At 56.5% G+C, this 12,209-nt stretch overlaps 1 protein-coding gene across 3 annotated transcripts; it reads left to right on the top strand.

Moving 5' to 3' along the window:
* The first annotated feature begins 4,320 nt into the window (after positions 1-4,320).
* On the top strand, positions 4,321-11,875 carry RBM15 (RNA binding motif protein 15). 3 transcript variants are annotated; one of them, XR_010425139.1, is made up of 2 exons: positions 4,321-7,303; positions 7,636-11,875. XR_010425139.1 is itself a non-coding variant. In XM_064635698.1 (1 exon), the coding sequence occupies exon 1, from the start codon at positions 4,417-4,419 to the stop codon at positions 7,237-7,239; it is 2,823 nt and encodes a 940-aa protein (XP_064491768.1). In that variant the 5' UTR covers positions 4,321-4,416; the 3' UTR covers positions 7,240-11,875. The 3 variants fall into 3 exon arrangements, 1 of the variants encoding a protein (XP_064491768.1); XR_010425140.1 differs by having other exon boundaries at positions 4,321-7,850; positions 11,486-11,875; XM_064635698.1 differs by having other exon boundaries at positions 4,321-11,875.
* Positions 11,876-12,209: the final 334 nt, after the last annotated feature.

Here is a 12,209-nt window from a genome sequence, read left to right as displayed (position 1 = left end):
TTTGCTGCTGGCCCGGGCGAGGTCTGACCTGCAGGGATCACCGGGGATCGCAGCCGCCGCGCCGGGGGGAAGCTTCGCCTCCTCTCCGGGTCGGAGGACGCGGCAGCTCCGCTCCCGGGAGGGCCCTTGTGGCCTCGCCTAAGTGGAGCTAATGGATTTCCACGTCTCCAGCAGCCAGCTGGGATCTGAGCACATCTCCTGGAAGAAAGGCAGCTCTTCTGAATGCAAAACTGCAAACAAGCAGATGCCTCCCCAGCCGAGGTGCTCACGAGTCCGCCTGGATCAGCAGGATCAGAGCGGGAGCTCTGTATCCTGCCAGGAGCCCTTTGCTCCTCCATCAGACTGACCTGCTCCTCCACCATCCACTCCAGCCAGGTTTGCAAAGTAAAATGCACAGTTAAACTCCAAGAAAATGTGGGGTTTCGCAGGCAAACAGCAAATTTCTGTGGTTCTGCAACACCCCGGTATCCTCAGGATGAGCCTGGCTCCACAGAGGGACGTGGCTGCCCAATCCCATGGACACCAGATGTAATTAGATGTTTAGATCTAGGCCAGGGGCTCCAGGGCCATCTGGCACCTGAATTATTCATACACTTATATCTAAGCACAGGCAGAGCAGAGCACAGCTCCTTATCCAGCCTGGGCCCAGGGGGACATTCCTGCCTGAGCCGGATGGTTTTTCATGGCCTGACAGAGCCTGATCCTTTCCAGAGCTCCTTCCCAACACTGTGATGCCTTTTCCCAGTGCCAAACCTCCTCCAAAACACACCAGAGATGCACAGAGATCCAAATCAGCAGCAGCTGATGCAGAGGTGGAAAAATCCCGGAGGAGAAGAGCCTCCCCTTGGAAGGAGAGGACCAGGAGGCCTGAAATCAGATTAAATGTCTGTCAGGAGGGTGATGTGGCCCAGTGCTCCTCCAAGGTGTCTTTCACTCCGTGACTCATCAGTTGAGGAATTTTAATCCCTGTCTTTCTCTCCCAAGCCCAGGCACCTGAAGAGAGGACCTTGGTGATGGATTTCTTCTCCAGCCAGTGGAGCTGTGCCAGGTTTTACCATGTGGAACCTCAAGGATGAAGCCGAAATATGGCAAAATAGGTTTTCCCCCAGTTTCCCCTCACCTGTTTGAGGATTAATTCCTCAGCTCCTCTGGGCAACCTGGGATAGTGGAAGGTGTACCTGCCCATGGCAGGGGGTGGAATGAGATGAGATTTAAGGTCCTTCCAACACAAATCATTCCATGATCCTATAGACACACTGGGACATGAAGGAGAGGAGCTGGCAGAGAGGGGAGAGGTCTCTGCATGGGATGTGGGGGCATCTGATCCAGACTGAAGTGATGCCTTTTTATTGTAAACTGGGACATTTGCTCTCTAAAACCCTCTGTGTGCTAGGTTTCATTCCTCCATCAACTCCAACCCGCCCTCCAGAAACCTTTCCAGCAGCTCTTGAAGTGAGGTACTGCTGGAAAATGGTCCCATCTTGACAGAGTAACAACTTTTCCAGGGGGAGCTTTATCCTTCAGCTGTGTCTCCCTGGGAAGTGGCTCGAGCAAGTCCTGGGGAGGCCACAAAGGTGATGATGGGACCTGAGCCCCTCTGCTCTGGAGCCAGGCTGGGAGAGCTGGGAATCTTCACCTGGAGAAGAGAAGGCTCCAGGGAGAACCTGGAGCCCCTTCCAGTGCCTAAAGGGCTCCAGAGAGAAGAACTTTGGCCGAGGGCCTGAAGGGAAAGGACAAGAGGGAATGGCTTCCCACTGCCAGAGGGAGAGTTAGATGGGATATTGGGAAGGAATTCCTCCCTGTTAGGGCAATGAGGGGCTGGGATGGAATTCCCAGAGAAGCTGTGGCTGCCCCATCCCTGGAAGTGTCCAGGTCCAGGCTGGACGGGGCTTGGAGCAACCTGGGACAGTGGGAGGTGTCCCTGCCCGTGGCAGCCATTGGGGTTGGATGAGCTTCAAGGTCCCTTCCAACCAGCTTGGAATTGTGTGGTTCTACACAGTCACTGCTGGGGTTCCTCAGGGCTTGGTTTTAGGGCTGGTCCTGTTTAACATCCTTACTGATGATCTGGATGAGGGGATCGAGGGCACCCTCGGGCAGTTCATATTGGGTGGGATGTGGATCTGCTGGAGGACAGGAAGCTCTGCAGAGGGATCTGGACAGGCTGGATCCATGGCCAAGGTCAACAGCATGAGGGACAACAAGGCCCTTGCGTCACCACAACCCCATGGAATGCTCCAGGTGGGGGGAGAGGGGCTGGAATGCTGGGAAAGGACCTGAAGGGTGCTGGTGACAGCGGCTGACTGTGAGCACAGGTGTGCTCAGGTGGGCAAGGGGCCAGTGGCACCTGGATTGTCCCAGCCATGGTGTGTCCAGCAGGAGCAGGGCAGTGTCTGTTCCCTGTGCTGGGCACTGGGGGGGTCACACCTCAAATCCTGGGGTCAGTTTGGGGCCCCTGCTGCCAAGAAAGACATTGAGGGGCTGGAATGTGTCCTGGGAAGGGAACGGAGCTGGGGAAGGGGCTGGAGCACCAGGAGCAGCTGAGGGAGCTGGGAAGGGTCTGGAGCACCAGGAGCAGCTGAGGGAGCTGGGGAAGGGTCTGGAGCACCAGGAGCAGCTGAGGGAGCTGGGGAAGGGTCTGGAGCACCAGGAATGGCTGAGGGAGCTGGGAAGGGTCTGGAGCATCAGGAGCAGCTGAGGGAGCTGGGGGGGCTTAGCCTGGAGAAAAGGAGGCTCGGGGGGGACCTTCTGGCTCTGCAACCCCCTGACAGGAGGGGGGAGCCGGGGGTGTGTGTGAAATTAGGGTTTGGGGGATGAAATTGGGGTTTGGATGGGTAAAATTAGGGGTGGAGGGGTGGGATTGGAGTTTGGGTGTTGAAATTAGGGGGGGGTTGAGGAGGAATTAGGGTTTAGGGGAATGTTTTTGGGATTGTAGGATGCAGGGGCAGCACTTCCAGCAGGGATGGGGAAATCCAGCCCTGCCAGAGCTCTGTCACCCTTTGAACCCTTCTACAACTCCCACAGGCAGAGCAGAGAGGGGGAAAGAGGAGGAAGAGCCCAGGGCACCATATGGCAGTGGGAACCTCACAAAATATAGGGATTAGAGCGGGATTGGGATCCTCACAAAACACAGGGATTAGAGCGGGATTGGGATCCTCAGAACACACAGGGATTAGAGCCATTCCTGCCCCACGGGAATGTGTTTTCCCTGACCCAGAGGCTGAAGTGGCTCTGAATCTTCCCCTCAGGCCCAACCCAAAGCTCTTCCCCTCCCCAGGCCACTGAGCCGAGCTCCAGCTCTCTGAGGAAAGATGAAATAACACTGTTTTTCTGAAGCTTTAAGTAGGCAATATTGGCAGTGGTTCGGAGACTTCGAGGCAGAACAGGGCCCTGCAGCTCCTCAAGGTCCCTCAGCGGGCAGAGCAGGGCAGGGCAGGGAAGTCCCAGAGCCCTGCGGGGCTCCCACAGCCGCGCCGGGAGCGCTTCCCTGTATTCTCTGGGGCGGATGTGTACAAGGAAACAGTGAGAGGGCGGAAAAAGCACCGAATGTAGCCGAGCTCCCCCCTTCCCACCTCAGCGGGTTTGTTGGTGAGGTCTGAAGGGACTCACGGGCACCACAGTGCCCCGCCCCGCCTCGCGCCGCCGCCCGGCGCGCTCTGAGCCCTCAGCGGCGGCCGCGCCGCGAGCCCCGCCGGGGAACCACCCCCCTCCCCGCCGCCACCAATGAGAGCCGGCGCAAACGTGACTGATCGCCCCTGCACCCAATCAGATGGCTGAGGAGATTTTCTCGTCCAATGGGGACCTGAGGGTGGAGTCGCGCGGAAGCGCGCGCTTCTCCCTGAGCGGCGTAAGGCTCAGCCAATCAGAGAGGCACAGTGACGGCGAGTAGTGACCAATGAGGAGAGGGGGCGGGGAAAGAGAGGCTCGCGAGAATTCCGGAGGGACGCTGGGAACCCGCGTCTGAGCGAGGGGGCCAATGGAGGAGGGCGGGGCGGGGCCATAATAGCTGGCAGGTAAGGCAGCCAATCAGAAGGCGGACATAAGTTCCTCCCAGTGGCCGACGAGCAGCGAAAATCCTCCCGTGGTTGAACCGCCACGATTGACAAGCCGGGCCGCCCAATCAGAACGCCGCGCCCTTTCTAACTGATCAATGAGCTGGCTGCGGCTCTCCCCGCCCCTCCCTGGGGGCAGGCGGGCAGACTGACAGCATGACAAGCCAATGGGAACGCGGAGCGCCGGGCGGTGGGCGGTATCTCCCCGCGCAGGCGGCCAATGGGCGCGGGCACCGCCCCGGGCAGCCAATGGGAGCCGGGGGGTGGGGTGGCGGCGGCGCGCGCTGCCGGCGCGGCTCCCAAGATGGCGGCGGGTGCGTGAGCGGGGCGGGCGGGAGGGCCCGGCGGGAGCGCGGCCGCCGCCGCCATGAAGGGCAAGGAGCGCTCGCCCGCCAAGGCCAAGCGCTCCCGGGGCGGCGAGGACTCGGCATCCTCCTCCTCCTCCTCCCGCGGCTCCAAAAAGCCCAGCGGCTCCTCCGGCAGCGGCGGCGGCGGCTCCAACGGCGGGAAAGCGGCGGCGTCCGGCGAGAGCAACAGCGGGAGCGGCCGGCGCGGCGCCCACACGGACAAGGGCCGCGCCGGCAGCCGCGAGTACGAGAGCGGCGCGGCCGCGAGCGGAGGGGGCCGGCACGGCTACAGCGGGAAAGCCGCGGAGGCGTCGCGGAGCAGCAGCAGCCGCGGCAGCGGAGAATCGCGGGCGGCCGCCGCCTCCTCCTCCTCGGAGCCAGGCGAGTACAAGACGCTGAAGATCAGCGAGCTGGGCTCGGCGCTCAGCGACGAGGCGGTGGAGGACGGGCTGTTCCACGAGTTCAAGCGGTTCGGCGACGTGAGCGTGAAGATCAGCCGCCTCCCGCCCGGCTCCGGCTCCGGCACCGACGAGCGCGTGGCCTTCGTGAACTTCCGCCGGCCCGAGGACGCGCGGGCGGCCAAACACGCGCGCGGCCGCCTGGTGCTCTACGACCGCCCGCTGAAGATCGAGGCCGTCTATGTCGGCGGCGGCAGCGGCCGCCGGCGCAGCAGCCGCTCCCCGGCGCTGCTGGACAAGGAGTCTCCGTACGGGGCGGCGGCGGCGGTCGGGGCTGTGGCGGCGGCCGTGCGGCACCCGCCGGCCGGGGCCGCGCAGCGGGCGCTGTCACCCGCGGGCAGCGGCGGAGCGCTGGGATACCGGGACTACCGGCTGCAGCAGCTCGCCCTGGGCCGGCTGCCGCCGCCGCCGCCGCCGCTGCCGCGGGAGCTGGAGAGGGAGCGGGACTACGGCGGGTTCTACGAGGCGCGGGTGCGGCCCGCCTACGGGCTGGAGAGGGTGGCCGGCGTGGCGGCGGCCGGGGGCTTCCGCGGAGGAGGAGGAGCGGGAGGAGGAGGCGGTGCCGGAGCGGCCGGCGAGGAGGAGATCAGCCCCGAGGATGACCAGAGAGCCAACCGCACCTTGTTCCTGGGCAACCTGGACATCACCGTGAGCGAGTCGGACCTGAGGCGGGCGTTCGACCGTTTTGGGGTCATCACCGAGGTGGACATCAAGAGGCCGGGCCGCGGGCAGACCAGCACCTACGGGTTCCTGAAGTTCGAGAACCTGGACATGGCGCACCGGGCCAAGCTGGCCATGTCGGGGAAGGTGCTGCTGCGCAACCCCATCAAGATCGGGTACGGCAAAGCCACCCCCACCACCCGGCTCTGGGTGGGCGGCCTGGGGCCCTGGGTGCCCTTGGCCGCCCTGGCCCGGGAGTTCGACCGCTTCGGTACCATCCGCACCATCGACTACCGCAAAGGGGATTCCTGGGCCTACATCCAGTACGAAAGCCTGGACGCGGCGCAGGCGGCCTGCACACACATGAGGGGCTTCCCTCTGGGGGGCCCGGACCGCCGGCTCCGCGTGGACTTTGCCGACACCGAGCACCGGTACCAGCAGCCCTACCTGCAGCCCCTGCCCCTGCCGCCCCCGGCTCACTACGAGCTCGTGGCAGAGGCGGCTGCTTTTGGGGCTCACCGGGGAGCTCCCCCCGACCCTCTGCGGGGGGCCCGGGACAGGACGCCACCGTTGCTTTATAGAGACCGTGACAGAGACCTTTACCCCGAGACAGAGTGGGTGCCCCCGCCGCCCCCTGTGCGGGACAGGAGTAACCGGGCGGCTGCCTACGACCCACTGGAGAGCCTGGAGCGCCGCCGGGACGGGTGGTCCTTGGAGCGGGACCGCGGGGAGAGGGAGCTGGGCAGTAGCAGTCGGGACCAGCCCAGGAAGCGGAGGCTGGCGGAGGACGGAGGCCGGCACTTGGACCGCTCCCCCGACAGCGAGCGCTCCTCGTCCTCCCGAAAGCGCCACTGCCTGGCCACCAGCTCCCCGCCGGACCGCAGCCCCGAGCTCCTGGGGGGCCGGGAGCGCTACAGCAGCGACCCCGAGCGCTCGTCCCGCCTGCTCCTCTTGGAGCGACCGTCCCCGGTGCGGGAATCCCGCCGGGGCAGCCTGGAGCGGGGGCAGAACGAGAAGCGCGACCGCAAGAACTCGGCGGAGCGCGAGCGGAAGCACCGCGGCGGTGCCGCCGCCCAGGAGGGCAAGAGCCCGGCCAAAAAGGATGAGCGGGCGGCCGAGGGAGGCGGGGGAGGCTCCCGCCTCAAACCCCCTCCCCAAAAACAGCAGCAGGACGGGGCGGCGCAGGCCGGGGCGGCGCCCAAGCTGTGCTTGGCCTGGCAGGGGATGCTCCTGCTGAAGAACAGCAACTTCCCGTCCAACATGCACCTGCTCCAGGGGGACCTCGGTGTCGCCAGCAGCCTCCTCGTGGAGGGGGCCACGGGGGGGAAGGTGGCCCAGCTCAAGATCACCCAGCGGCTCCGGCTGGACCAGCCCAAGCTGGACGAGGTGAACCGGCGCATCAAGGTGGCGGGGCCCAATGGCTACGCCATCCTCTTGGCCGTGCCCGGCGCGGCGGAAAACCGCGCGGCCGCCGGAGCCGCCGAGCCTGCCACCACCTCCACGCAGAGGCCGCTCAGGAATCTGGTGTCCTACCTAAAGCAAAAGCAGGCTGCAGGGGTGATCAGCCTCCCCGTGGGGGGGAACAAAGACAAGGAGAACAGCGGGGTGCTGCACGCCTTCCCACCCTGCGACTTCTCCCAGCAGTTCCTGGACTCTACGGCCAAGGCGTTGGCCAAATCCGAGGACGACTATCTGGTCATGATCATTGTCCGGGGGGCGTCCTAAGGGCCCTCGTGTTCTGTTCCCAACCCTGCCTACTCCTCCACCCAGCCCCTCCAGCGTGTGCCAGGTGCTATGGGATACAGCCTTAGCCAGCCCTGTTGTTATTTTAATTAGACCTTTGTTTGTAGGTGACTTTCCCGGCCTGATTTTCTGTTACTACGTTTTTCTATAAAGGTAGAAGCCAGAGAGGTTGGTTTAGGCGTAGTGTGAATAGGATATTTTGAGAATTCCCTATCAGTGGGGACAGCAGGGAGGCTAGGCCTGCTTTGATTTACATAAAAAATAAAAAAAAAAATAAGAAAAACGAGAACTGGGGAGGGGGAGGGAGGGGGAAAAAGAAAAAACTCCCGTCTTCTTGATTTTGATTCGTGTCCTTTTTTCATTTCATGTTTTTTAAAGCAAGTCCAAGAGCTTGTCCTCCGACAGAGCTCCAAACCCAACAGACCAGGTTTAAAGCACTCGTTGGAAATGGAAAACCACACGTTTAGTGACAGACTGGTGTCAGCTCCTTTTTTGAGCCTTTGAAATTCCGTGTGGGCCTTGGGGATCCCTTCCCTTGGGAGCTGGAATGGTTTCCCCTTTGGGTCGAGTGGATCGAGGTTGATGTTTTACAGGTGAGCAGCACCTGCTCTCGGTGACACAGCAGAACACAGTTCCTTTTGGGAAAGGAATTCCTTTCTCATCCAGCCCTCCCCCACCCCCAGGTGCATGCACTGAAACTGGGCTTTTTCCCAGGTGTATCCCCCCATTTCCCGGTGTATCCCACGTGTTTTGGGTTTGTAGCAGTGAGGAGGTTTGGTGACAAGCTGGGAACTTTGTTACAAACCAGGAATGTTGTGCTCACTCCTGTGTGCAGGAAACAAGGAGGTGCTTTAAGGAGAACTTGAGTTCTGTTGTGGGTTTTTGGTTTTACTGCCTTTTTTGTGTTTTCCAAGAATTGCAGGTACAGTGGGTTCCAAACTCTGAGTAAGTAAGTGCTTCTCTCCAGAGATGCTTTTAATTCTGGGATAATTTAATTACATAAAAGTTCTCATTAACATTTTACCTCTTTGTTAATAGCAAGGAACTGCTGTCTGCTAGGGACTCTTCAGGTACAGTGCAGTGGGCATTACATGAGGTTTATCATTTTCTAGGCACCTGGAGGAAAATGGTTTTAGCATCTTGGAGAATTATTAAAAATACTCCGAGATGCCAAGGTTTGAGCTCTTGTTCCTGTGATTCAAGGATGAAACAGTTCTACTTTTTTTTATTTTTTCTTTTCAAAGAACATAGTTAATTTTCTCTTATTTTCCCCCAATAATTGGGCACTTTTCTTCAGCTGTCTCAGCCACTTTGGTAATCCAGGCATTTAGGAGGGAAGAAGGGATTTAAATCCCCGAGGGGATCTAAATCCCCAGTGCTCTGTTTAACAACCAAAAGGATGTTGCAGCAACTTCTAAACTGAAGTGTAAATCTGACTGTATCCCTTTACAAGCCCCAAAATTGTGATCTTGCACTTAAACCCAGAATGTAATCTTGCACTTAGCCATGTTTTCAGGGATTTGGGCCACGGAAAAGCAACGCTGCTCCAATAGATTCCTTGGGTGATGGATACAGGGATGGGTTGATTTGTGCTACAACTTGATCACATTCAAAATGGGGAATAGGTTGTGAACAGGAGATGAAGGAGGAAATGTCTTGAATGTATTGTGTGGGTGTAACTGAACTTGCTTGAGTTTCTGCCACAAAAATAGAAATTTTTGTTACTGAGCCACTTTGATTCCTTTATCTGCCTGGAACGAGTGGACACCGTGTCCCAAGAACTAAGAATTCCAATGTGGCAGGAGATTCTGGTTTTACAGCTACTTTTCTTTCTAAATGAGAAGATAAAAGCCTCATTTAATGCTCTTAAATTTGAGGGGTAAAACTCAGGAGTTCTGGGTTGTCCTTCAGGGTGAATGTAAGAGATGGCAGAATTCAGCTGTTCAGCTTCCTATTAACAACGAGAATTTTGGGGAATGACACCTTAAATGCAAATCACTGTGTTTTGGAAGATCCAGAGTGTTTACCACTTAATGCAAAGAATGTTTTGGTTGGAGCAGGTGTCTGTTGTGTGTCAGCAGGGGATCAACTCTGTTCAAGTGCTACTTGTGTTCAGAGGGGGTTTTCTCATTGCATCCGACACGAATCATTTGCAGAGTTTTCTAGGAAAGAAACTTGAACCTCTGGGAATTCAAATCTGCCCCAAACCAGGAAAAAAAAAGCACTAGTGTTTGTGTTGGACACTGGAAGTCGCTGAGAGCAGCGTTTGTTCCGCTGAGGCATAGCAGGCACCTGCTTAAAAGCCCATAAAACTTGGGGTCAGCGTGGCTGGTCAAGGCAAACTCAGTGTGGGAAGAGCATCCTGGGTGCTCTTCCACTTTTCTTGGAAAATCCTGATGGTTCTAACTAGCACTGGTTGTTATGAGCCAAACTGTGCTACGGTGGAGGGTGAAAAGGAGCAGGTGAGGATGTGTTTGACTCCAGGTTTTCTGGCTCCTTATTTCATGGAGTATCTCCTTTAAATCTGGTTTATTTGTGGTGGCTGCTCTGTTTTGCAAGCAAGGATTTTAACACCCTTTGAGGGTTCTTATGGCAAAACACTGACTGGCAGCACTTTGCCAGCAGTGGATTCCAGTGCTGCCATCCCGCATGGGCTGTGCTTTCCTCCTTGGTCTGAGGGATTCCCCATTGGAGTAACTGTCCACTGAAGTTGTCTTGGCCAGGGCTGAGCATTCAGAAGCCCGTGGGTGATACCACTGTGTGCAGAACAAAGTAGATGTAGCAGTTGTTGCTCTCTCCTTGTGTCTGGCATTCCGTCGCTCTGGCGAGAGCTCGGTTTTCCTCCGCATTGTGTGCAGCTGATGTTCCTGTATTTCACTGGTGTGTTGAATTAGCCTGGAAAAAGGATGTCCTTTTCCTGAATCATTTCACCCTTGTGCTTTACGCTTTAGGGAAAGAACCTCAAATGACTCATAGTTTTGTTGGAGATTTTAGTTCGTTGGGTTTTTTTTTTCTTCTTTTAATTAGAAACATTGCGCAACTTCCTTGGCCTCCATCCAGTTGCTTTGTTTGCTCCTGTTGAGCTGCTGTGGTGGGAACACCAAGGTTACTCTCAGTCCAGAGGTTTTAGGGTCAGAAATACCAGCACATCCTTGTCAGCATTGCAGAGAGAAGGGCCAGGCAGACAAATCTTGCCTTCTCTCTTTTGTTTTCCCACGAGGATGTTAAAGATGGAATATTTCGGTGACAACTTTCTCGGCCCCTGTGGAGAGCAGAGAATGAGCTGAAATTTCTTCCACGGGTTTGGGAACCCTCTGGTTGATGGCAACTGAGGTGAAAGGCCTCAAGTGTTAATGGGAGAGGAGGAGTGAATCAAAATTGTGAAGACAGGTTCAAAAACTCTGAGGACTCAGGGAAAAATGGCTTGGAAAATGGTAATTCCTGGCTCTAAGTGAAACAGTGTTGAGGGACTCCTGGGGAGTCTGTGTGCCCGGAGGGGAAGAAGTGATGCCGTGTGGCTCTAGAGCTTTTGGGGTTCTTTCCCCTTTGTCCCCCGCTTTGTAGCATTGAAGGACAGATATTCCAATGATTCATAGACTGAACGACGAGGTGATTTTTGCATCAGGCTTAAAACAGCCCGGCTGGTTCAGAGAATGGTTCGTTGAATATTCAACTTCTTGCAGTTCTGATTGTGTGCGAACGATGGCTGAGAAATATGACTTGAATAGTAACAATTTTCAGTTCCATGGGGTGTGTCTTTGATTTGACCTTTCCTTTACTGTTGGCGCAGCCAAACGAGGGCAGAAGAGCTGTGTAACAACACTACATTTCATGGTTTTGGTGATAAGTTGCCTTCAGGAAATAACCCTGGGAGGAAAGTCAACCCAATTAGCCGTAATTGGGTTGGTTTTTCTCGTGGTTAATGGTTTCAGTGTGTCCCATCAGCTGTTACTGCAAGTTGGGTAATCCTCAGTACTGTAAGCCTAGTTTAACCTTGGTCCAAAACGAAGCCCTGCACTACTTGTTTTGCATCTCTCCCTGGAAGGCGACTTCATTCCGAGGTTTTGTGCCCGCGGGTGGAATTGGTGCTTTTTGAAATCCAAGTAGAATATTCAGAAAGGCCTCGTAGCTGTTTATGTTCATCTGTATAATGTAGGGAGGGGGAAAAAAAAAAACAAATCTGGTGTAAACATTTGTATTGAAATAACGTTTTCTTTCCTCCTGCAAGCAAATCTGGTGGACTGCAGAAGACATGGGATACCAAGCTCTAAATGGACCTTTGGGAAGAGAAGCTGTGGCTTATGTGGAATTTCCATGGGCCTCCTGATGGAAGAAAGCTTATCTGTTTAGTATTTGTGCATTTTACTAAAAATGGCAGCTTTAAAAAAAAAAAAAAAAAGTTGTGTATCTGCTATTGTGATGCCAATGCCCGTGTTTTAAGTGGAAAAAAAAAAATGACCTCTTTGCTTTGTGCTGTGTACACAAGATTGCTGGAAAAAAAGTAAAGGAATACCCTTTTTATGGCTCACACAGCTTGAAAGTAGCTGTCACTCAAACATGCGCTCACAGTTGAGCTGATTTTGTTTCATTCTAAATAAATTGTTTCTTTTGAGGAAAAGTGGTTTTTCTGCCTGGGAGTTGAATTGACGACAAACGTTTGGCCCCGGTGTCGGCAGCGGAGGGGTCCCTGCTGCTGCTGCCCCATGTCTGAGCTGATAGTTGTGGGGCTTTGAGCAAGAACAGGGGAGAGAAACCGACACCTTTTCGCGTTGACCGACCTGTTGTGCCAAAGCGGAGGAATTCTAGTTCACTGCCTTGCTGTGACCCCCCCGGTCTGTGGTGAAAAAGGGGGTCACTCGCTGCCTCACTCCTCACCGGGACAGGGAACCGGTCCTGCTGCTGGCACACAAGGAGCAGGGAAGCACCACCCTGCGTCTCACAACTGTGGCCAA

The sequence above is a fragment of the Pseudopipra pipra genome, chromosome 25 (genome assembly GCF_036250125.1).
Source record: "Pseudopipra pipra isolate bDixPip1 chromosome 25, bDixPip1.hap1, whole genome shotgun sequence".
Classification (NCBI taxonomy): Eukaryota; Metazoa; Chordata; class Aves; order Passeriformes; family Pipridae; genus Pseudopipra; species Pseudopipra pipra.
The sequence above is the reverse complement of the archived record's forward strand: the minus strand, read 5'-3'. Positions and strand labels throughout refer to the sequence as shown.

What these genes read in the sequence shown, in the direction of transcription:
- RBM15 (XM_064635698.1), top strand. Translation starts at nt 4,417, where the DNA reads ATGAAGGGCAAGGAGCGCTCGCCCGCCAAGGCCAAGCGCTCCCGGGGC.